This window comes from Octodon degus, unplaced genomic scaffold (assembly GCF_000260255.1).
Source record: "Octodon degus isolate 3935 unplaced genomic scaffold, OctDeg1.0 scaffold00008, whole genome shotgun sequence".
NCBI classification, from domain to species: Eukaryota; Metazoa; Chordata; class Mammalia; order Rodentia; family Octodontidae; genus Octodon; species Octodon degus.
In genome coordinates this window covers 6,491,112-6,517,324 of record NW_004524584.1, presented here as the reverse complement: position 1 = coordinate 6,517,324, position 26,213 = coordinate 6,491,112, and the positions used below count along the sequence as shown (strand labels likewise).

At 46.7% G+C, this 26,213-nt stretch overlaps 1 protein-coding gene across 2 annotated transcripts in view; it reads left to right on the top strand.

Annotated features, from left to right (window-relative positions):
- Ephb1 (EPH receptor B1) overlaps positions 1-26,213 on the top strand; it is a 436,689-nt gene that overhangs the window by 130,371 nt on the left and 280,105 nt on the right. For both annotated transcript variants that reach the window (XM_004625001.1, XM_004625002.1), the window contains exon 2: positions 6,265-6,329. In XM_004625001.1, coding sequence (XP_004625058.1) covers positions 6,265-6,329 — 65 coding nt within the window. The remainder of the gene's footprint in view (positions 1-6,264; positions 6,330-26,213) is intronic.

The following is a 26,213-nucleotide window of genomic DNA, read 5'->3' as shown; positions in this document are numbered from 1 at the left end:
TGTGTGTGTGTGTGTGTGTGCATGTGTGTGCGCACACACACGCACACACACACATACACTCACGTGCGCGCATGCGCACTCATGCACACTCATGAGTGCACTCCTGCATGTGTAGGCGCTGAACAGCTAAGGACTGAGGAAAGGCAGGAGGAAGTTCCAGCTTTCTGCTGCCACCTCCATGCACCTATCATTTTATTTGGTGCTCACAGCTGTCCCTTTGATCCACCTTCCTGCCATTCACTGAGAATATAATTACAAATTTATTTGTATGACTATTTTATTAACCTCTGTTTTCTGCTTGTCTGAATGTTCGGTGGGAGTAGGCATGCCTGCTTCTTCTCACTGTATCTCTGGAGCCTGCACAATGCCACCTCCCATGGGTGCTACTCAAAAAAATCTGTGTTCAGTGGATTCTAAAACTTCTTCCTAGCTGCCATTTTATTGCCGCCTTCTGCGGACACCGTCGAAAGTTGAGGGGCAGTTGGTGGCCTCATACCAGGTCTATACTTGGGCTGACTCTCAGCTTCTTGCATGTATGCTATCCTGTAGTGTGGCTCACGGGCTTCAGGAGACCCACAGGCCATAGGATGACCCAAGGAGGTGACTGCACAGTGGCACTGTTCTCTCCTGGATGGGTTATGGACTTCCCTTGTCACAAGTCAACTGAATGCTTAATTAACATCATTCTAAAAAGGATGAGAAACAATGGCCTAAGTGTATGAAGAGGGTTTATTTATCCCTCTCATGCTATGATGTGAATCTAGTTTTTCACAAATTTCAATGCATCTGAAGGTGCCAGTCCCAACACAAAGAAAAAAATGTCCGTGGAGCCAGGTAGCAGCCTCCTCTCCCTCTCCCTGGCAAGTGCAGACCTGGCACCGGCACCTGGACTCCTAAGTATGCCCCTATTATGGTTTGTATCTAGTTGTCCTTCCAAAGCCTCATGCAGTCATGGGGTGGCTTCTGGAGTTTGTGATTGATTACTGTGGGTGTGGATGCTGCACCTGCCCTGGGGCAGGCAATTTGCATTATAATGCAAGGAGGGAAGGGAAGCTAGCTGCTTGGGCTGCTGCTACCTCTCCTTTTGCGCTTTTGCTCTTTGCTGCCACCATGAAAGGTTGCCCTCTGCCATGTGCTGCTCTGCCTTGGAGCCAGCTGAGTATGGACTGAAACCTCCAGGAACTGTGAGCTAAATAAACCTTTCCTTCCTTCATTTTGAGCATTGGGGATTTGTCCCAGCAATGAGTAAAAAGTAACTAAGACAGCCCCCTCTTGTAGGTGGGTGCAATGTGAGGGTTTCCCTATTGGAACCTCTGCAGAACACTCTCTGCTGTGTCCCTCACGTATTGTCCTTGAGGTGTTCCTGCCAGTCAAGCTGGCTCTTACCAGACCCCATCTGTCTCCCCTCTTACTCCCTGTCTTTCTCCTGCCTCCACCTCCCAGAGTGATGGAATGACAGGTGTAAGTTACATTCCAGGCTGTCATGTTCTTTTCATGTTGTCTTAGCTACCTTTCTCATTACTGAGATATAAGACCCGAAACCCAAAGTTCACCTTCTTGTCTATCTGGGGTGGCTTTGACTTCAAGCCCTCCAGTCTACCTCTGCAACTCCCCTTGTTGCCCTGGGGATCTTCCATCCCTGCCCAAGTGACAAGTGAGATTCTTCATTCTTTCTTCTCCACAGCTGCCCTCCTCTTTTCAGAGGAAGGCTGACTTATTCCCCACAAACAGAAGACCTCTGACCAGTTCTTTGTGGTGCTAGTCACCTTCTCACTGACCTGATGGGCATGAGGTACCAGGTGTGACTTTGCTTGTTGTCCCTCCTTTGACTAAGCATGGATTCCTCTGAGGTAGAGTCTGAATTTATTCACTGCTGTAGCTTTACAGGTATTATTCCCTTTACCTATTGGACAGTGTGAGGAAAAGACAGGTTAGATATCTAATATCATTAGGATAGTGTGTTTTATTTTGTTTTGTACTGAGGTTTGAACTCAGGGCCTTTGCATTGAACTACATACTTTTCAACTTTTATTTTGAGACAGGCTCTGGTTAAGTCACTAAACTGCCCAGGCTGGGCTCCAACTATGTAGTTCTTCTGCCTCCACTCCCCAGAGTGCTGGAATGACAGGTGTAAGTTAGATTCTGGGCTGTCATATTCTTTTCATGTTGTCTTAGTTACTTTTTTCATTACTGAGACATAAGACCTGAAACCCAAAGTTCAAGGAGGTAAGGTTTATTCCAGCTCACAGTTCATAGGCCTTTCAGTCCCTCGTTAGCTGGCTCTGAGGCAAGGAGCTGGGGCAGAGGGGCATTGCAGAGCAGTACAGTTCATGGCAGGCAGAAGGCAATAATGCAGCCAAGTAGCAAAGCAGCAGCAGCAGCAGCAGCAGCAGCAGCAGCAGCAGCAGCAGCAGCAGCAGCAGCAGCAGCAGCAGCAGCAAGTCTGGCTTCATATTTCATCCAGGCTGCCTGCCCTTTTGAGTGGGGCATCCCATGTGGGGGGCTCTTCCCATGATGCGCACTCAAGACTGTGCTACACCAATCACTGGACTAATTTAGTAATTAATCCTAGCATCACATATCTTTGATCTAGCCACCTCTGAAAAGCACCTATGACTGCATGAGGCTTTGGGGGGACATCTAGACACAAGCTGTTACACACAGAAAAGCACCTGAAGCTTACACTGATCAAATCATTATACATAATGGTAATGCAGCATTTGTTGCAGTGGTTTATTGTACTAAGCCTCCTTTGCCCTGTAACCCTGTGTACTAGCTAGTACCATTCCCATTCTAAGGATGAAGAGGCAGAGACAGACAGATAGACAGACGGATGGATGGATGGTTGGATGGATGGATGGATGGATGGATGGATGGATGGATGGACGGACAGATGGACAGACAGGCAGACAGAGAAGTGGAGGAGGTTGCAGGACATGAGCAAGGCGACATCTCCACAAGGTGCTGGAGGTGGAACCTGGGTCTGCATGCCTATGCCCATGTTCTCGCTGCCTGTCTGTACTCTAGCTTTCCCTCCTTGGGCTGCAAGTGGTCCCAAAGAGCAGAGCCCGGCAATGGGCATGAGTCCCAGAGCTGTGTCCCCTGCAGGCATCTTTGGATCTGACAGCAACACATGCCCTTCCAGCTGGTCTGGTCCCCATGCCACTGTCTCAGAGCAGAAGTGATGGTAAATATTTAATTGTGCTTCCACTATAACTTTCTGCCAGAACTCTCAATATGCTTTATAAATGCAAATGAGCGCTCGCTTCCTCTCCAGGGATGTGTAAACCTCCTCAAATCACTTTTATTCAGCCCCCACCAGAGTGTAATGCCATCACCAGGAGCTTTCGGTGCCAGGAGAGAAGCCACCCTTAATCATATCGAGTGGATGGTTTACAGTTTTGTGGTTTTCTGTCTCCACGGTGGGCAGGATGGAAAGAAATGGATTCTGCTGCAACTTCTGCCCAATAGACTGTGCGGAAAACATTATTTATAAAAAGATTCTATTGCAGGCATGGAGTAGGCGATGATGACTATTATGGAGCCTGAGATTGTATTTCTGAAGTTAACAGAAAAAATGAGTACTTGGAAAGGCTTGGGACATGATTTTTATTTTTGCTTCTGGAGCCTGTTTCCCGTGCTGCGGGTACCCTGGCCTGCTCACTGTTCCTTCAGCAAGAGCTATGGCTGGGTGGGAGGTGCCTGATTCTGGGGTCTTTGGGATCTCTTGGCTATATGAGCAAGGGCTTCCATGCCAACCCCAGAGCTGTAGCAGAGTTTCCTGCAAGCCGGGATGTGCCTGGCGGGCCTTGTGCTGAGGTTTCCGGCTTTCGCCATCAGGGTGGGAAGCTGTGTGACATTATAGAGAACTGCGCCTTTCTGTGCCTCGGCTCCCAACTCTGCCACATAAATGTATTTGCCCCTACTTCAGGCCCACCTGGCAGGCATTTTAATAATCATGGAGATGAATTTCTGCAGAGTCTCATGGAGTGTCTTCTGAGAAGTGAGTTATGCAAATCTGGCTTGTCATTAGGATCATTACTAGTGCTGTGAAGTGGAGCTGAGGGGAAAGGGCGGGTTGTTCCTCGCAGGGCCGGCCTCCCCAGCTGTCGGAAGAGTGGAGGGAAAACAAACGCAAGGAGTCTGCGCCAGTTGTCAGTCCCTTCGTGCGTCTGGGGGAACACTCTTAGGCCAACCTGAACCTAGCAAGAAAATGCAGCTTTGTCTATTTATGGCAACTATCTATTTGAGGCCCCATCTCCCCAGGAGGCAGAAGCATCAATACCCTCTGGGTTACAGGCAGGATGCAGAGTGTCAGGCTGTGCGGGAGGAGCTTGGTGGCTTTCTTGGCTTCCATCCCCCCAGGGGCCCACGGAGACCCCGTGCCTGCCCTAGGTCTTGCCTGCAGTCCTGTGGGGTGGTCGTGGGCCCCCTGCATAAGTCCTGCTCGGGTCCCTGTACTCCAGCAGCTGGTGGGGCGTGTGCTGTGCTGCTCTCTCTGAGCTGGAACTGGGGTGTGCAGCGCTCTGGTCCTGGCAGGCTCCCTGTTCTCCATAGCAGGCGGCTCCCCTGGGCTGAGCACTCAGCAGTGGGCGAGCAGGGAGCCGTTTTCCTCAGCACAGCTCCTCATTGTTCTCTATTTTCATGCTCTCAGCCTTGCGGAGGGTGGCTGCTACTAAATCTATGCCAGGAGCCCTTTTGTTTTCCGAAGGGTCCAGGATATTGTACCTTGGCCTTCTGTGTCCACATCTCTTCCTGAGGTAGGGAGGACACAGGCAAAACATCAGAACACATACATCATTTATATTTTACCTTTTTCCATTTGTTCAGCACCTGAGCAGCTAAGATGCTTTGTGCGTTTCTCTGGTGCATACCCGGGTGAATCCAGGGACGGCCCCTCCTCCAGCATTTACGGCAGCACTCTGTATTTTCAAAGATGCCCCTCTGTAAGCACAGTTTCACATGCTTATAGTACCGGCTACTGTGGAGGCTGAGGCAAAAAAATCACTCAAGGCTTCAAAGCCAGCCTGGGCAGCATAACGAAATGCTACTTTTTAGGAAAGCAAAACAAAATGAAACAAGACAAAAGATGTCTTTCATCTGAGCAACTGAATAGTCACATTAAAAAAGAAAGTACGATGACCCATATCTTGCATTTTATACAAAAAATTAACTCAAAATGATTTATCAATTAGTAGGAGAAAAATTTTGCAAACTTGGGTTATGTAGGATTCTCAGATATAGTAAGTCATTAAAAGAAAAAAATAACAAATATGATTTGCCCAAAGTTTAAAACTTCTGGTTTTTGAAAGACATTGTTAAGAAAATGAGAAGGTAAGCCACAGAGTGGGAAAGATATTATTTGCAAAGTGTATATCTGGAAAGGAACTTGTCTCCAAAATCTATAAAGGGACACTTGGGACATTCCTGGGGGGGGCTGAAGAAATGTGCCCAGTACTTGCCTCTTCAGAAAGATCAAAACAAAGGGAATGGCTGTGGGGGAGCACAGGAACTTCTGAGGCAAAAGTGGGTTCCTGTAAGATACAGAGACTGGGGTTCTAGCCTGAGAAGTTTTGTGGTGACGGCACCGCAGCACCTACCAGTAACAAGAATCAAGTCCTGCAGAGCCTGAAGAACCAGCACGTTGAGTGACACCCTCAGGAAAAACTATCTCACTGTGGAGGCTGCCTTATCAAATTGGTAGAGAAATGACCTATGTGTGTGTGTACTTATTAATGTAGGGCAACAAGAAGCGGGAAGTGAGAACAAGCTGCTAGGGTTTGGGGCACGGCCTTGTCTAGGCTTTGTGAGTCCCTTGCAGAGCCTTGCAGAAGGAGGTAGGGGCCAAGGGACCTGTGGGAAAGCTGAGCTCTTGGGGAGTAGATGGGAAGCTGTCCAGGGGCATCAACATGAATGCCTGAGGGGGAGGCAGGGGATTGCCGGGGAGGAGGGCTGTTAGAATGGCCCCAGGAAAACGTTAAATATGGCTACTGGTCTGGAGGGCGGTGGCTAAGGCCCTTGGTGGGGTGATCTGGGGTACAGTGGTAGGAGGCAGGGCCTCCATGCTGCACAGACTGGCTTGAGTCTCTGGGGAGAAAGCACTGTTTGAGACCTGAGGTCCGTGGCAAGCTTGGCAGCCTGGGCTGGAGGATAGCCCAGGCTTCTGCCAGCGCTGACACTCACTCTCATGAGTAGCTTCACAAGCACAGGGGCCACTGTGTGAAATCCTTCTGACTCATGAGTTCTTTTCTTTTTGATTTGCAGAAACATTAATGGACACCAGGACGGCTACTGCAGAGCTGGGATGGACAGCTAACCCGGCCTCCGGGGTGAGTGTCAGATTGTCATTCTTCAGTCCAGTGTGAGCCTCCCTAGAGCAGTGCCAGAGCAGGAGCCCCTTACCCATCCACAGCGAGGCAGCGCCAGCACCTCCTAGCTGAGCTCCTCTCCAGGCTGATGCTATAGAATATCTCTGGACACGGTTCTCATAGAGACCTGCCCCTAGGCCACTTGGGCTGTGGCTGAGCACAAATGAGGTGCTTGGCATGGGAGCCCCAGGACAGATCAGAGATTTGCAGTGCTGCAGAGAGTGAGGGCATGTAGGGGAAGGTGGAGCTCCGAAGGGCTGAGCGCTCTTTCACTTGGGTCTTGCCTTAGGGAGACATTCTGGTTCATTCCTTCAGTGTTCATAAACCTGATCAGACCTGTGGCTACAAGGTAGAGCAGTCCTGAGGAGCCCCTGTTCTCCCGTGGACCAAAGTGTTGGTGGGTCATAGCCTCTGATTGTGCAGTTAGGATGCCATGAGCATCTGCTTTGTGTGGACAAGCTTGGGGTACCTGGGTTTACCCTGTTCAGAGGTGACATCACTGAGCCTATGGGAACCCAGCTGCCATTGCAATGGACCCTGTCCATAGTGCTTAGCCTATGTCTCAGGCTCCAGAGAGAGACAGGCTAAAGGAAAGGACTTTTCCTTTCATGGGACCAACTAGGTACCTTCACTGCTGTACTTGAGGACTGCCGGATGTGGGAAGGGAAGGGGTTGGGTTAACTACCCAAGTTTCACCCACAAATCACTCTCGGTTTTCTTAGGGGAAGCTGACCATTATGTCACATGTCAAAACTCAAACATATTTGCAAAATGCTGCTTTATAAAGAGGCACCCACCCTCCATCCAGTTTAAGGCTTTCAGGTTTAATCTAAAGCAGAGGCTCTCTGGTGAGCGGAGAGAAAAAGTGCCAAATACATCCCAAGGTAACAGTTGCCAGGGAGGGCTGAGCTCCTGCTCCGGGTTGTTCTGAGGAGCTTCACTGAAGCTCCTGGGGACCCCTTCTCAGACTGCCCCTCACGATCCCAAGGCAGCAGAGAGCAGAGTATTGTGCAGGTTTATGGCAGCACTCCGTAAATGGCAGCCTCTATGGGCGCATGGCTCTTTCCACAGCCTGCCCCAGTTTCCAGACACTGCCTGGCCTGCTCCATTCCTGCCCTTCTCCCTAACACTGGACACAGGTGTTGGCTCTGTTCTCATCCCCTCTGGGACCTGGCTGTTCTTCTCCCCATGCTGGGGTAGTGCCCTTTTCCTCAGGCCCAGAGTGCCCAGCTTCTCCCAGACAACCCTTCACTCTGTAAGGCAGATATGATCTCTTGCACCAACCAGAGGATCGCTAAGCTTGATTGCTGTGTCCCTGGTGCCCAGCACAGGTTCCAGTGTCTGTTACTCAATAAATGGGTGAGGACTAGATTATTCCTGATACGTTTCTGTCTCTTTAGTCTAGGCCCCTGAATTTAGGAGATGCTCAGATCCGATTTATTGTAACTCAATAAAATGTTTGCTGTAGGCCTCTCAATGCCCAGCTGGTTGTCAATAAAGAGTAGAATCAGGGATGCAAATGGAGCTGGATAGAAAAGTGAGTCCAGGCCTCTCTGATAACCAGACCTATTTGGTTTGCATACTGGAAATCCCAGAGTTCTTTTTTACTTTTATTTTTGAAGAGCTGAGTTAGGGGGATCTTCTCCTCTGTGTACCTGGGCACTAATGGCCCCACTGTATATAAGTTCCTGTACCTTAAAAGGCCACTTAGTGGCCTAAGTGTGAATGTCCTTATGAGTTCTTATCTTCAGAGAGTGCTCCACAGGCTTGCACCTTTGTCTGTGCTGCCCCCGGGAACTACCTTCACAGCCTGTGACACAGGTGTGGAATATATAAGCATTTGTGCACATGTATCTGTGTGTTTACCTGTGCAAATCTTTGTGTGTATATATATATGCTTATATATGCATGAAAGTATGTCCAATCTGTATACATATATACACATATATATAAGCCTATGTGTATGGATATATATTTTTATGTACATAGGTAAATGTGTGTAGGTCTGTGTCCTATGTATATTTGTGTGTGTGTGTGTGTGTGTGTGTGTGTGTGTCTACAGGTGCATGTGTGGGAGATCATACTAAGACAGTTGCAGTGGAACGAGTGTCCCCTCCTGATGCTTCTCCAGGCAGATCTCAGAGTACTGGACATATTTTCAGGGATGGGTGATTTGCGGATGAAGGACTGAGCTTGTGCAGATGCCACTGTGAAGGAAGCAGCCCTTGGGTGTCCTCGTCTCACACTACTTCCCTCACGGGACAAATACCCAGAAGTGTGGATGCACTCAGTTCTTCAGGTGCAGTGTTGCCTGCTGGTCCACTTGGGAACTGTTGGGCCTGCTTGATGAGCCTTGGCTGCCTTCTAACCCCCATCAGATCCTCCAGGCTCCTTTGCCAGCTGCCTACCTCACGGGAATCAGCTAAGGGCACTCAGGGCAAAACCTATTGTCATTGTCATTTTCATAATACCTTGTTGGCTCAAGGCCAAGCAAAATCCATTAAAATTTATTTGGGCTGAAGGGTGAGAACTTTAGGGAGCATCAGTTAAGACCCCGGGCCTTGGCATCAAGTCAACTGGCTTGCCTTTCACCTCTGCTGCTCCTGCCTGGTGACTTGGGGCCTGTTATTTAGATGTGTTGTGCCCTGGTTTCCTCCTCTGCCCAGGGAAGTAACTGGGTCACATGTGAGGCAGTGTCAGTAGAAAGTTTTCCTTGATACACTTAAGAGATGCTAGTGTATTACCCACCTTCTGGAGGGCTACATTTTCTCTTTTCTTCCTTGGATGTTTCAGTTGTGCCAATTAAGACAGAAGAGCCTGGGCTACATTAGAGAGATGCAAAAGAAATTTAGCTATGGACAAAATGGTTTTTGTGAATGGAATTTCTCATTGAATTTTGGGGCATGCTAGGGGAAAGAGGACAGAGGTGGAGGAGTTGATTGTACTTAGTCTGATGCCACTACAAGGGAGCTTGGTGGCCAAATGCTGAAAGCCATTCTTCTCCTGTACTGTGCATCACTCAGGGATCTTTGGTGGCCAGTGACAGTGACATACAACTCAGTTGTGAAAAAATACCTTGGCTCATAGAATGGTCCAGGGACTGGTGTGGCCTTATGTTTGGGTAGTCCAGACCCTTAAAATCAATCTGTCTCTCCTCACATCCACCTCACCTTTTCTGCTCTGTTCTTTTCCATCCCTCATCCCAGCCCTTTCTCCTCTCTCTCCTACCGTAGTCCCAGTTCCATGCTAGTGCTACTCTTAGTGATAAGATGACTGCGGGAGCTCCACCCTTTGTCCCTTTCCTTCCCCATCAGAGGAAGAACAAATACCTCCTTCTGACCCCTCAGGTAGAAGCCTGGGATTATCTCTGAATGGGCCTGAATGGCTTGGCTGGAATCCAGTGCCCAGCTTGAACCAAACTCTGTCACCAGAAATCACACCATGCTGAGCAGACCACACTGAGGTCTCTGCCTATCCTGTGCTGTGCAGAGCACACCAATGGAGGTCAAGAGGTCCTAATTCCCCAGAGGAAATGAGGACATAGTTACCAGAAGGATGAAGAGGTGGCAGCAGGGACGTGTCAAGCACCAAAGGATGGGCCAAAGGCATTCATAGTCAGGCATACAATAATCCCCATTAAGCCCCATATTACAGCTGAGGAAACTAAGGCATGGAGCTAACTGGTCCATGGGCCAAGGTTTCATGGTTCACAAATGACCTGCAGGCTTGTCCTCCTGGTATGACTGCTCCACTGGTTTTCCCAATGACACACTGCCTACCACAGTGTCTTGGGAGACTGATTCAGAAAGGAATTCCCAGGCTGAGTTGCTGTGGGATCCTTGGATTCAGGCTGAGTCTGTGAAAGGTTTCATTTTCTTTTCCCTGGGAGTACTTGCCCTGAGGAAAGTGAGTGAATGTATCTTTTTCCTGAGCTGCTACCCAGGAATTAGTACCACTTTGTTAGCTGAGAGAGGCCCACCTCCCTGCTGGTGGCCTCTGACCTCCTGTCCCTCCCTCCTCCCTTCCCCACCCCTTTCCTCTCCAGGTAAACCACTAAGATAAGTCAGAGCTCCCCACCCTCAGCTTCCCACCCACTCTTTATCTTTTTCTCTCTCTACCAAAAGGCCTGTAATTAGGAAACATTAGCAGGCTCAAAACAGCTTTCATACCTGAAACATCCTCTGTAATTGCACTCAGCAGAGCTCTTCCCTGGCTATTAATGTCACTTTTATGAAGCAATGAGGAGCAAAACACCCTGAGGCACTTAAAACATTTTTTATATAATACGCGTCTTTTAGGAATGAAAGTTTAAAATCACCACATTGACAGAGACAGTGATAGACAAAGGCACGAGATCTGGGACAAGAGCCAGGAGACAGGCCTTCTCCAGGTTGAAGGCGGAGTGGTCCGTGAGATTCAGGCCTGCTCTCTATGAAGCACTTGGCCACCATGGGACAGGGTGGCATGCACTGCAGGGGTCCCCAGACGAGGAGAGTCAGGCCAGAGATTGTGCAAGGTCCACTTCTTCCTTTGTAGTTGCTCACTCGCAGAACTTTTAGATGATTTGGTCTGTGTTGTGTCTAATGGGGAGGCAGAGAGAATGGCACAGATAACCATTGCCGTGGAGGATGTTAATTGTTACACCAATTGTCGAAATGCATTGGGCATGACTCTGTGTGTGTGTGTGTGTGTGTGTGTGTGTGTGTGTGTGTGTGTTATGGGTAGGAGAGAGAGGTGTTTTCCCTGGCTTGCTGGATTAATAACCGCAGAAGTGGATAGTGGTGGTGGTTCACTAAAGCTTTTATGTGGGCTGTTTTTATTTTCTTGTTTTTGCAAATAACTCAAAGACTCATTCATCAGTTGAGTCAGGACACAGTTCTGTCTACAAACTTCAGATGCCACCTCTTTCTTCTTGAAAGTGATTTCTGAGGTAGATCACTCACAGTAGCCACATTCTCAACCACCTAGGGGGCAGACAGGCCAAAGGCATGGCATCTTCTTCCTGGGCCAGACTTCTTCACCAGGCCCCCCACCCCCAGACAAGTGCCTTTTCTCTTCTCTGACACCTTCCTGGGGAAGGCAGTCCCTTGGCATGGCCCTTATCTCAACCCTGGAAACTTTCTGCAACTAGTATTGCAGACTGAGGACCAACTACTGAAGATAGCTCTTCTCAAGTTGAAAGGCCAGCAGCCCTCAGGGCAGCAGAAGGGAGCAGGGCTCCTGAATGGCACATGGATGGAGTGGAGCTGGCTCAGCCCTTCCAGCTGGAGCTCCTCAAAGAAGGGAATGAATATAGTTCTGCTGGGACAGAAAAAGCATGAGAATGAAGGTGAGGAACGTTATGGGGTCAACAGAAGATGCACAGAGGAACTGGAAGAGAAGGTCGGTGTCACTGCTGGAAGCATGAGGGCACAAGTGTGGCCCCAGGAAGCCTGAGTGCAGCCTCTCTGGAAATGAAGGTGATGCTTTTGGCCTTAACTTCACTTACAGCCAAAACTGTTGGAATAATTTGTCCATTTCCACTATATATTCATAAAGGAGCAAGTCCAGGGTTTGAAATCTGATGTGGGGCTTTCTTTCCAATTTTTGCTACTTTCTTTAACCTCTCTGACCCAACATTGTACCTCAGTAGCATGGGCAATACAGAGTGACTGAGAGGTTTAAATTGTGTTTATTTTTTTTTTTTGTAAACTATAAAGCTCAGCACAATGTCATTTGCCCTGATACCAGCAGTATAACTGACTCTTGCTTGAGAAACCTAACTTGCATGGAGTGAGATTGGGAACTGATTGAAGGAGGACCCTAGAGATACAAGATCAACACCCCAGCATTTCTGTTGGGTTGTGTTTCTTGCATAGACATCAGCAGGTGCACCTTGTTATTAACAGCAATGTTATTATTATTAATAACTACTACTAGTAGTCACCATTAGTTAAGTACTGCCTGTGTGCTGAGCTGAGGCATTATTTGTATCAGCATATTGACTTTTCATCAGCACCCTAAGGTTATATGGCATTTCTCCCATTTTTCAGAGTGGCTGGGGTAGGGGTCTCACTAACACAAGTTCCAGATATTTCTGACCAAAACACTTACTTGTGTCACTGAAGAAATCTCAGAGTTGTAGAATTTTTAGAAACCAGAAAACAAGTAGATAACAAGGAAGTGCAAAGTCTTCTCAAGTGTCGCACGAGGTAAGCTGGCAAGCTGTGGTCAGCAAGCAGTGCATGAGGTAAGCACCCAATAAATCATTTTTAAAAGCAATTTCTGCAGGGGAGGGAAAGCAGGTGATTTGTAATATATGGCTTTGGGGCCAGAGGAGCAAGCCCAGATGGATCATGGAGTACAAGTCACCCCCAACACTCACACTCCTACCCTCATCACCAGAGCTGGTGACTGGCCAGAAATCCAGAGGGGGATTTATGGATGGCCAAGCCTAGCCAGCGATGGAGGAGCCCAGATGGACCTTCCACCACTAGACCTTGGCAAATGTTTAGGAAGTGAGGAATCCTGGGAAGAGGAGCTGTGCGGGGAGCCCCAGTGGCTGATTTGGTTCACCCAGTGTCCTCAGGGTCGGTTCTGCTAAGCAAACCCCTTCTCCATTTGAGTCCCAGAATGGTGCATCCACACGTTCATGCACACTGCCTCACACATAAGTTCTTTCCTCATGGAGATGGGCACATCCAGTGTCACAAAGGACAGCCAACATGAAAGCTGTTGGAGTTAAGATTCAGACTTATTTTGCTGATGGAGAGCTCAGCTTTCCAGCTAGCATGGGTGGGGACAGTGGCTTGTGTTTTCATTTAGGTACAAAGAATTGACTGCAATAAAAGTCAGGGATAGTGCGCAGGGTGAAGGTTAAGGGAAAGCCAGATGGATCTTAAGGAGCTCAGAACAGGCTGACTGTGAGTCTAATAAGTAAAGGCACTGGACCACTTTTGGTGGTGCTGGCCTGGGCATATTTGAAACCATGGACCTCATTTGGGAGCTGAATTTCAAAAAAAGACACTGGAAAAGCTGGCATATTTCTAGTTGAGGGGTTTGATGAGTGGTTTTTGCCATTCAAGAAGTGTTTGTGGGTTTGGGAACCTTGGCCCAGGCATGGCCGGCAGCCAAGTCCAGATTTGTGCTAAAGAATGAGATGATTCCTCTCAGTGGAGGGCAGAGTCCTGCCCAGCTTTGTAGGGCCAAGTTCTAGAAGCCACAGTCTCAGGAAATACAGTCCGATCAAGTAGGTTTTATATGGCGGCCAAGTTCCCCTCCAATTAGGTTGGACAGGATGGAAGAGCATCCTTTCCCAGATATGGCTTTCTTGCACAGTGAGACAGAATTTCCTCTTCCCATGAATGGGACTGAAGCCAAGAGCTCCTAGAAGGCCCAGCCCCTCCTCCTCCCTGGCTGTTCCTCAGTCTCCGGGACAACTCCAGCTGGCCCCAGCCAGCATGGCTCATGTGCAGTGAGATCATGGAATGAGAAGGCCATCTCCCCAGCTTGCGACCCACTGCAGTGGCTTAGCCTCAGGATGGCCTCTGCTGTGTATTTTGAGCAGAAATCCCTCTGAGGGAAGGGAATGCCACCAGTTTCTCTGGGGTAGGCAACTCTCTGCTCTTCCATCAGTAAAGGCCATGTCTGAGCCTAGCAGTGTGAAGCAGCTGGGGCTTGGGGCCGGCAGCTCCCGCCCCTGCCTTGTTCAACAAGGCTATGTTGGGCAGCAGTGAGAACCACATTCAATCGACAGCTTAAGATAATCACATGTGTGAGGCACAGGGATAATGGCAACTGAATACCCTGCCACTGTTGCCATAGTGACCAACCAAGCACTGGTTCCCTCCTTTTTTTTTTTTTTTTCTTTCTTGTTTTCTGGACCTCCTTGTTATGGGGCTGGCTGATGGGGTGGGGGATGGGTTTGGGAAATGGGAGTGAGGAGGAAAGGGGGAAGGGAGCCAGCCCATTATACTCTCTTTAAATACCCCAGCTGGAGGTATTTTAAATCTCAACAGAGACAGAGGGAAACAGTGTCTTAATCCCCAGCTCCCTGTGAATTATTTAAAGGGATCTTGTCAGAAGGATGAATTTGTCACTGTTGCAGTGTCAACAGCAGCAGCAGCTGTCATAATGGCTGAGGACCCCACTCCAGGCAGGGCCTGGTATGCAGTGCTGCTGACTGGTGGAGATTACTGTGGCCTGGGTGGCAGGGACCAGATGCTCTGCTCCCAAGGCACAAGCCTGCAGTGTCTTCCCTGGTGCGCTTGGTGTGCGATGTGTCAGTCTCACACCAAGGGATGTATGCCCGCTGGAGCTCAGGCCAGCTTGCTGTCTCATAGAGTGGCTCTCAGAGACATGGGTTCTCTGAGCACCATGGGTTCTCTGAGCTCCCCTGCCTCACAAGGGGCAGAACTGGCCTGTGCTCACATGGCATTCGCAGGGTGGGCATGCTGGAGGGCAGGCCATGGCCAGCACCCCGGGGGCACACACAGGCCCATGCACACTCATGAACACACATGTGCTCATGACTGCGTGAGGACAGAAGCACAGGGGCAGGCAACCAGTCCTGCAGGAGTGTTATAGATCATATCAGTTGTGGAGAGAAAGCCTAGACCTCAAAGAAAAAAATGACTGATCTGTGCTCTGAGTCTAAGCAGGTATCTGTCGGGCTGCGGATCCATGCTCATTGACTCCCTTGGGGCTCTGACCTGAGTTTAATAAATTCATTAGCTTTCTTCTGCTGTAGCAAAGAAACTGAGGAACTGCAAAGTTTAAAACCTTACCCATGGTCACGTGGCTAAAAGTGGCTCAGTCCGGAGCCATTAAGACCCATGTATAGTCATCCATGATCTGGTTTCTGGGTCACACAGTGCTGCAGCAGTTTTTCTTATCCTCAAGCCTTGTTTGAAAGAACAAACGAGTCCTTGTAAGGTTATGTTCCCTTACATGAGACCCTCTCCTCCACTTATAGGTTTCTCACGGTTCCCCACCATCAAAGTTTCCAGTGGGTTTTGTGGCGCTCATTGGTCTTAAGAGCCTGCTCAGGGCATCACTGCACGTGTGTTTTCCATATTATGAGCCCAAGGAATGCATCCTTGGTGCTAATCTGTAGTTCAACGAATTCATAGCTTTGGGCCATTGCAACATGGAAGCCCTTCTAGGTGCTGCTGAGTTTGCAGAAGCCAGCCCCACCCCACGTCAGCCACCCTTCTCTTTAGCACACCGCATGGTGATGGGAACCAATGGGGCCCACTTATGTCCTCCTAGCCCCATGCATCTGGGAGGCAAAAGAGAGCATATTGGGAGGTGAGCTCGTGCTCAAACCCTGGGGAGCCACTGAGTAAATTCTGCCTTGGTTGGTTGGTATACTAAATGATAGATCCCTCTGGGCTTGTAGGAGTTTATGCCCCACGGACTGCATTTTACATTTTAATTAGCCCTGTAGCTTGTCTAATATCAGAGCTCTTTCAGGCTTAGTGTAGTGTCTACATTGTAACTTCATCCTTGGAGTACAAGCTGATTAGCTAGGAAGGCTTTGTGGTGGTGGCTGCAGCCCAGCCTGGCCCTACAGTAATTTTGGCCTCCCGTAGCCTCTGTAAAGCTGGTGTTCTCAATCTCCAAGTGTCTCCTTGTGCAGGGGGACAGCTATGTCCTCTGATTGGACAGGGGCAGCAAAGTTCCTTCAGAGTCCTACAGAGCATGGTGGCAGCAACTGTTTGTGAAATAGCAGCAATAGAAGTTTATGCCCAAATGCATGCTGCAAAATGGGCCCCGAGCCTGTAAGCTGTGACCAGTTGGGGATCCTGTGGGCTGAGCTAGTGGCTGAGGCTGGTCCAGGAATTGCCTGGAAGAGTATCCATGCTGACGTAGGCCCAGAGGAAGCCAGGGAGAGCTCCAGAGGGGTAGGGAAAAGGGCTGCTGGCTCCCTTTCTGAATTGGTAAGGAGAAGGAGTTTGGCCTTTTAGTCACCTGCATTCTGCTGACCATGGGAACATCTTACTTATCTATTTGGAGATAATTTCCACACCCTGACGACTCAGCTGGAGATGGATCTGGAGTTAAGGCCTTAATCATAGCAGTAATCATAGTAATTGGTACTCAGAACATGCTCCTCAGCTACAGGCACACCACTAGATGAGTTACTTCCGCCAGCTTACAGACCCACCACACCCAGCAAGGTAAATAGCACTTTGCGGATAAGGAAACCAAGGCTCTGAGAGCCATCTAGGGCCACAGAAGCTCAGCTGGCAGACGTGAGATCCGCTCATCCCCAGTCACCTCTCCAGCCTTATCTCCTCCCACCTTTTTTCATTCTTTGCTCTTGTAGCCACATATTTCTCCTGGCTTCTTGGCAACATGGTAGGAATACTGGAGCGCACCTTTTTCCTCCAGTCTGGCTCGTATGTCATTCCTATCCTGTTGAGGAGAAGGCCTTCCCCAAACAGCTGCTAATCTCTCTGCTTGCCTTCTTCCTAATAGTACTGAAGGCTGTATGATTTCATATTGTTCATTTATTTGTCAATTGACTCATTGGTTCACTGTTAGTTTATAAAGTCTGTAAGGGTGAAAACTTCAACTCTTACTGCTATACCACCAACAGCTAGAACACTGCTTGGGAAGATAGTACTGTCAACTCCTCATTTAAAAAAAAATGAGTGAGCTGGGCTAGAAACATCAGAGAAGCTTAGATCTTTTTAGGCTAACAATCTGAAAAGTCTGATTCAATAATTTCTGTCCTCCCTTTAAATAGATGGACAGAGGAGGTAGACCTTCCCAGCCAGACCTTACTGACAAGTCTGTTGTGGAACTTATTATGGGGCAGCATCGTCCTGGCATTGGGGCATTTGGGGAGAGATGGGGTATTGCACCTGTTGAGAGAAGGGCTAGCTATTGAAAATCTTCCAAAACTTTGGGCTTGTGCTTGGAACTGTCTCAAAACCACAGGGAGACCAACCTCAATCTTGATTCATGCTGTATGAGCTCTTTGTTTCTATATTATTTCTTAGCTAGTTCTTCCATGTTATTCATCAACATTGGCTCTAGAATGATCTTGTCCTATTTCTTTTGTTTCTTCACGTTTACAGTATGTAATGATGACATTCCTTTCGGGGAGTTGGTACGTGGATATAGAATACATCTTCTTTCTTTCCATGTCCCTTCCCCTCCCATCTCCCCTCTGCCTCCATGTCGTGATCCCCTTCCTATGTGCCAAAGATCTGTCTCCCTGTTTCCTAATATTTGTCTTCTATTTTGCTCTTCAATTTATTTGTACTTTGGGTTCTCATATAAGAGAAACTGTGTGCTATACCAACTTGTGTGTCTGACTTATTTCACTTATCATTGTAATCTCAAGATACATCTATTTTCTTGCAGGTGACTGTTTCTTTTTTAATTTTTTAAAAACGTATTTGGTTGTTACAGGGTCTCACTACGTGGCTCAGACTCATAGTGACCCTCCTGCTTTCAGGCTCCCCAGCACTGCAATTGCAGGTGTGTGCCACCACACCTGGACTTGGTCGCTGGCTCTGCATGGCCTGGGGGGTGGGGCTGGTGCAGCATGTGGGACCAGCGGGGATTGAACGCCAGTCCCTGTGCTTACTGAGGCAGGTGCTTAGTCCACTGAGCTATCTCACCGACCCTCAGATGACAGTTTCTGCTTCAAATCCATCCTTGTGCTCTTTGAGGATGTTCTAAAGGGCAAGTTAGAGGGACTGTTAGGTAAAACTGATGGCAGTGGCTTTGAAGGGAGGATGCTTCATACAGATAAATGACTTTTGGTGGCATGCAATACACACAAGCACTGAGAAGTACATTATCAGTTTAGTCAGTATTCTCTTTTCAATTGTCCAAATATCAACAGGCACTCTCAGCCACTCTAGAGCATAGGACTTGTGAGGCCTTGCTTCTAATAAGCAAATCTAGCAAACCTAGTATTTGAAAAGACCTAGCGATGTGTTTCTTATATATCAAAGTCCTGATCTGAAAGCCTAAGCGAGTTTTAGTTAATGGATATCATGGTGTTCTTTATTACGTTTATGTAAGGGATTCCTAATAGTCTACTTGCATCATTAATAGTGACCTTGCAAAGACTGTTTATACTCTGGGAGGTTGTGTGAGGCTGATTTGTTTCTTCTTTCCCAGGGACAGGTTTAGGAGGTGGCACCTCTGGCACCTGCACTAAGTCCTCAGTGAAGGACCAGGGGCTGAGGAGGCTGAGGTGGTAGAGAAGCAAAAGAGCAGGGACATTGGTTCAATCATCCTTTTTTTTTTTTTTTTTTGAGGGTTAGGCCTTGGGACTGTGGGGAGGTATGCGACAGTCTCCCAGCCCCTTAGGAGCAGATCTGTGGGGGAGACGGCTTCATAGTTTCAAGGGTTCTTAGGATCAGGGAGTTAACAAGGACTGGGAGAGAAGAGAACAACCAGTGGAAAATGTGTGAGAAAGGGGTGACTAGATAGTGGTCACAGAGGAGATAGACTGTGGAAAGAGAAAAGGAAGAGAAGGGAGAAGGCAGAGTCCAAAGGGTTTCCTGGGTATCTGGCATGGAAGGCTGGGTAGTTGAGGTATCATCTTCAGACTGCGGGCTACAGACAGTAAAGTGGTAATTCCAAATGTTTGTCAGAAGAGTACAGCAGACCTCAGCACATCCAAGTCTGCTTACTGAGGAGGAATTGGTTTGGTGATGTCTTCTGTGGTTCTTGGAGTCTTGTGCATGGATGAGATCATCCCAGACAAAAAGTGAGAGGAAAATGGAGGGATCTCTGAGAAACTTGTGGATTACCCTGGTCCCAGGTGTTGCCGGGTAAGATGCCGTTTGCGCAGGACTAGCGTTGTGTTGCAGAGGACCACTGTTATGAAGTTAAATGAGTGGAATGATTTTTGCTGTTGAAATGAACTCATAAATTAGTCAAAACATAATTCCCTGTCCTCAAGGAGCTCACAGCCTTGTAGCAGAAACCAGAGTTGTATATATGCAGCAATTAGGGAATAGTTCAAAATGGTGTATTATCAAATGCTAAATTGTGTGGAATAAACTCAATCATGCTTGAAGCACTCAGAAAAATAAGCACTGAATATAAGCTGGGGAAGTCGTCATGGACTCTCATGAAAGAAGTAAGATCCATTTCTTTGAAAGAGAAAGCAGAAAAGAGAACTTGGCCTCACGGAGAATTAAACATCTGACTTAAGTCCAGCTATTGAACATTGCTGGGCCTCAGTTTGCCCATTTGGCAACAGAAGGATGTGGCTTCTAGCCATGTCTACTTCTCTTTGGCTCTGTGTCTTGGAGAAGTTCAGATGAGAAAAGAGTGGAGTAAGAGAAGGGCATTAGGGTCTGTCAGCGTCAGTGCCATTGAAGTGCGGCCTGGGCCTTGCCTTGGTGATGAGTGTGCGAGGAGATGGTGCTGACCAGGCCTTTGCCATCTCTTGCTTTAGCTGTTGCTACTACACTATGACTGAAAGGCAAGCCTGAGTGCTAGTCCCGACATGAGCTACTCTAATGCTAGCTCTAGTGTAGAGGCCATGGGGATGTAAGAGAGAGGCCAGAGAGGAGGAAGATAGGTCTGCAATTAATGCCCACCTGAGGTGAATGTGCTGGCCCAGAGGACATATTTGGCCTGATGACCACCTGAGTCCCAGGTTGGAAAATGAAGTAGTCTTCAGGTAGGGGCCTGGTTCACAATTCCAGTCCTGTCTTTGGGTCACTTTCCAGATTCTCCCTGGTCCTCAATCTCAGTGGAAGAGATGCTCCTTCACCACCTGTCCTCTCTCTTTAGCTCAGTTTGGACAGTATTTGTTTGATCACAAATTAAATTTGATTAAATGAATTATTTTAGTATGTTTACAAAGCTTATGATCACTACTACAATTCCATTTCAAAATATATCTGTCAACCTTGCACTTGGTTTACAGAGATCAAGAGGTGAGAGGGACATTCTTGGTCAGAGGAGGAAGGGCATGATGCTGCCATGGCATGCCATACTCTGACAATAAAAACTAAGACAACACTGGAGTGTTGGGGTATAGGCTGGACCACGTGACAGTGTTTTTGTTGTTGTGATTTTAAAAGCTGTACTGACATATAAATTTATATGCCATAAATGTACTCACTTTAAGAAAATAATTCAATTATTTTAGTATGTTTACAAAGCTTATGATCATTACTACAATTCCATTTCAAAATATATCTGTCAACCCTGCATAAAAAGGCCCATCAGTGACACATAGTGGTGCATTCTGTCACTCTGGTAAGCTGAGGTAGGAGGATCACAACCTGGGCAGTTTAACAACTTAGTGAGACTCTGTCTCAAAAACAATAAAACAAAACAAAACTAACCAGAACAGAACAGAACAGAACAGAAGCAGGACCATGAGCTCAGTGAAAAGCTGAATTCAACTCTAAAAACAAAACAAAATAACAACAAAAGAACCAAGCCTAGGTTCTTTGTTTTTGAGACAGGGTCTCACTATGCAGTTCAGGCTGGCCTTGAGCTCAGTTTGTAGCCCAGGCTGGTCTGTAACTCACAACAATCCTCTTGCCTCAGCCTCCTGTGTGCTGGGATTACAGGCATATGCCTCTACGCTCAGCTTAACCTAGATTCTTCATATTCATTTGAGTGACTCCCCATCCCCAGGCCCAGCCAAACAGTAATATGCCTTTCTCTCTATAGATCTGCCTCTTTTGAACATATCACACATATAGAAGCATACAATCCAAGGGTTTTTTTTTTTGACACATAGCTTCTTGTACTTAGCATAGTGTTTTAGAGGCTCATCCATATTGCAGTATGCATGTATCAGCACTTCTTCTTTTTTAATTCCAATAATATTCTACTACGAAGGTACGTTATATTTTGTTTACGCATTCATTCACCAATTCATGGAAAAAACAAAAGTCTTGATGTCTTTTTATAGAGCCAGCTTAAGATCTCCACAAGCTCTACAGTCCAGTTGGCATGTAGTGGTAGAAAGCTTGCTCACAAATAAAGATATACAACAATGGTCCTATATATATATCTATATATCTATGTATCTATATATCTATATATATCTATATATCTATCTGTCTCTATCTCTATCTCTATCTATCTATCTATCTATCTATCTATCTATCTATCTATCATCTATCTATCTATCTATATCAGAACCAGGGATTGAACTCAGGCCCTTGTGCTTGCCTCTACTAAGCCATCTCCCCAGCCCATATTTTTTTAAATGTAGAAGATTGATAAAACTGAATTTATCAATTTATTGCTTCTAAGTTTTATGTATACAGAAGTTGTCTCTTCATTTTCTTTGTATTTTTATGGTTTCATTTTTAATGTTTAAATCTTTGATTCACTGGGACTTTATCTGGAGGAGGGTATGAGGGGTGGATGAGTTATGCTTCTCCAGGTGGTTACCCACATATCACAATAATTTTTTACATGATTCACCTTTTTCTCCACTGATTTGAGTTTAGGTCAGCATTGTAAATGTGGAGGCTTTCGCATTACTACTAAAAAGAAATGTCACTTTACGCTTCCACCAAAAGCGTGGGAGGCAGTTACTTTTTCGCTACTTTCTAAGACTTGCTATTTCATCTTTTTAATTTATTGCCAACCTGAGAAGTAAACTGTGGTGTTTTGCTGTTGTTTTAACGGGAGGAGATAATCACAGGAAGAATCACAAGAGGGCCTGTGTCCAGTGCTCAGATGTGGAAGCTGAGAAGGGTCACTGGACACAGACCAGCAGGAAAACGGCTGTAGATGGGGCCATGAGAAGACATGGAAGGGACCGGAGCCAGCACAGGCTAGGGTAAAACAATTTGGGTTTGAGAGAGTAAATTGGACCTCCATGGGTAGAGGGTCCCCAAAGTGCAAAAGCCTCCTCTTTGAAGGAAGGAGAAGAGGGAGAAATGTGGAACCCGGCTTCCCCGTGGTCTGGAAGGGGATCCTGCAGAACTGGTGCAGGAGTGCTTGGGGGACATGAAGCCCCTTGAGCCTGTGTCTCCCCCACACACTGAGAGGCTGGAGATGCTCTCCCAAAATTTATTTTGTGTCCATGAGTTTGGTCTGACCCACTGTCACCCCTCCTGTTTTCCTTCCCACAAACTCAAGCTGCCCAACCTGGTCTCTCTGCAGTGTCACGCATCTTTTCAAAACTCAGGTCTCATCTTTAGCTTTTTTCCTCCCTAAAACTTATTGATAACTTCTGGTTACACTTCGGTTGAAATTCGAAATTCTCAGAAACCCAAAATATAAATAAATTAAAGAGCACTATAAAGGATAAATGATAACTACTATGAAGGCAGCAATATGTAATGTATTAATTATTGTAACTGTCCTACTAACCTGTTTTGAAACTGTCTCAATGCTATTTCTTTCTCAATAAAATTAATTTTTTTTTTAAAAAAGGATAAACAATATGAAACAAGGAGCTAAAACTTTTGCCAAAGGGAAGGGGGCCAAGAGATAAAGAGAGAGGGTAGAAAAGGAAGGGAAAGGGGTTATAAAGGATGGAGATGTGTTCCGTCCATGTACCAACTTCCTGCGCTGAGTGTAATCATTATGTCCTACAAACATGTACTAATAAAAAGGCTTAAATTCAAAATTCTCAGCTGGATCCACCTTCCTGTGAGGCTTATGCTACTACGCCAAGCTTTTGTGACTCTTCTGTCACACATTCCCAGAGGACAGAAGTTCTTTTCTTCCCCACCGTGTGGCCTGTCCTGGGCACAGTGTTCTGTCCTGGCAGACCCATTTTCCCTGTCTTGCTTCTTGCTGCCCACCGCAGCTTGGAGGGCCTACCCAAAAATGCTTCTGCAGATCAGACACCCTCTCTTGGCACCTGGCAATTTTCCCTCACAGCACTTAGCACAATGGCAGTTATTTAGTTATTTTAATAATTTTCTCAATTCTGTTGCTCTCACTGGATTGTACGCTTTATACCTCTTTATCTCCTGTGACGAATGAAATGCCTGGTGTAAACCTGACATTCAGTAAATATTTGTTCGTTAATGAGTGAGATACAACGATAAAGCAATGAGCTTGAGTCTAAGCATCATAAACAAATAACAATGCTTATCCCGCTGGGAATGCTACCCCACCCTCATCTCCATTAACCCAAATACTCTCTTCTTGGAGACCTCCCCTCATTCTAATTGCTCCTTACATGGGAAAGTGTTCATCTTTCCTCTGCCCCACTCTGGTCACTTAATTTCTCCAACCCCTGTAGCCCAACTGACAGGAGAAGAATGAAAGAGAGAAAGAAATTAATGTAAGACTCCATAGTGGCCTTTTTCCAAACAATAGGCAGCTATTTTCCTTTCTCTCAATTCCTCTCTACTCTTTCCCTTTGAATATACAGCTGTATTCCTGCTAATTTGCTTTGATCACTCCCTCAGGGGCTGTCATGGAATCAATTAGATCTGTACAGTTTTACAACTTGAGGTCACCCAGTGTGATTCCTCATTTTACAGATGAGAAAACTGAGGCCCAGAGAGGTTAATGTTTAAAACAATTACCTCTGATGGGTCTTGTAATACTAATCAGTGTCATTTTATAAGATGAATGTTCTCAATATCCAAGCTCCACATGAGTGAAAATCCTCATCCTAGGTATGTAAAGACCTGCTAGTGGGGACAGTCTCAGCCCTAAGGCGTACCTGCCAGGCAAGCCTCCTGCCCTGTTCTCATTCCACAGCTGCTCTAGTGTTGGGCAGTGCAAAGCCCCTGGCCAGGCCCAGGCCCCCACCCTGAATGGGGCCACTGGCTTCACTTATACCTTCGCAAAGAGGCCCCATATTTGTGCTGAGACCTAGTTGGAATCATGGATTATGAGACCTGCTGTGTTAAAGCAATGCAGAACAGTGAAAGAAGCCATCCTCCCCTCAGAAGTCACAGAAGGTCACCCGAGAAAACGTTTCCCAACAGCCCTGGAAAGGGAAGAAGTTTTGAAAATTTGATCTGAAACCCTGTCCTCTTCCCTAATATATTTGCTTTCTGGTTCCAGAGACCAGGCAAACAGAACATAATTTTAACAAACACATTTAAATAGAATATAACATGATTTGCAAGAAGGAAGAAAAAGCAGTAACTCCACATTAAGTCAATCAATAAGAAATTAAGCTAAATCCAGGTGAGAGGTTTGACAGTGTGAATTTGTACTCTGCATGAATTGTGGACTTGAGTACTCTCTCAGCTGTTGGTCTTGTCGTGAGCCTGGGAGCAGGCACATCCACAGGCACGCTTTTGCCCTACTCAGATGCTGTGATGGGATACTTTACACTGGCGATGCACTGTGGCTCTCAAGGGGAGAGAAAGCACCCCATTGTCCTGGTGCACAGGGCAGAGTGTGGTCACAGGGAAACCCAGAGGTCCTGCCAAGGTGGTGAACCCAGGCCTGCCTGGGGAGCATGAAATGCTGGGAGCTGGGAGGTTTTCCAGAGCTGGAATGAGGCAAAGAACAAAAGGTATCTTGGGTAGAAGTACAGTATGAGAACTTGCTTGGAGTATGAAACCTTGGGTTGTGGATTCGGAATATTCAAGTTTTTGACATTGAAGAAAGTACAGGTGATGCAAGGAGAAATGCTGAGGTCCGTAAAGGATAGTTGGGAATCAAGTGATAGATGGGGTTCTGAGTAAACTTGATGGACGACTTAATTCTCTATCTAGGGCAGTAAATCAGGGTGGCCTCTTTGTCCTCAAACTGATGCAAGGACACTGAAAGGACCTGACCAAGAACTTTAGACTGGGGAGGGAACTGGTATTCTGGGAGTGTTGTTAGAGACTGAGTGATAGCAGGTGCTGGAGAGTCTGGAGCGCGTGTGTCTCTGGGTGGCAGTGAGTGAGGTCACTGCAGAGGCCTGGGTGAGGATCAGTTGTCCCTATGCCCAGTTTTCACCCTTTCTGATGCCATGGCTCAATTTCAAGGACAGCCTTGCCTTTATCGTCCCACCTTGGCAAGGAGCTTAATATCTTGCAAGATGCAATTGAGGAACACTTCCTGCGCACATATAATTAGCTTTGAACTCCCTGAATGAAGATTCAAGTTTCTATATTTCAATTCTATACCGTGAATAATAGGCAATTAGCACAATATCTAAAGAAATGGGTATGATTTGATTACCTTTATCACAAGTGCCACATAGTCAAGGATTGTAACCCACTTTTCTTTTTCACATTAGTAAGTTTAATTTCTTGTAGGTGAGCAGAATGTAACTTTAACCTATTCCTGGGAGGATTCTCAGTTTTTTAAAGTGGGGCTCTGAGAGCTCCCACGTGTGAGCAGGTGTTTCCTCTTCTTCTGCAGCACAAAGAATAAGAATCACCCAGCAACTCTCCTTCGACTCCTGCCTTTACTAGCCCCTCCCATTGCGTGTTACTAGAAGAATCTTCTAGAAGTTCTTAGGCTTTTATAAGTACTTGTTTCTAGCTCCTCTCCTACACCTGCTCTTATGGCCATGTGACCATGGGGGAATTGCACAATGTCTTTTCATTTGTAAATTGGGGATAATGGTTCCTGGTTGTTGAGAATACTGAGAGACATTATCTAGTGTGTTTTTTTTTTCCCTTCCAATTGAAAAGGATGCTAAAAATGTGGGTTCTCTTTTCCAATGTGAAACATGGTTGTCTCCTTCTTGTTGAGAAATGTCCCTTTTTCCCTAAGTAACACCAACCAACATTCTTCTTCCTATATTTGCTCGAAATTTACCCATAGTGGAGTTTCATTGGCTTCATTAAGGGGCTCCCTTACACAGTCTAGCTCTTTCAAGGAGATTGATGTTATAAAACAATAGTTTATGAGAACCTAAGTTTGTTCAGAACTTGTCAAAAGCTTTGTATATGTGTGCTTTTTCAGAGATAGTAAGGGGTTTTATAGAAATAT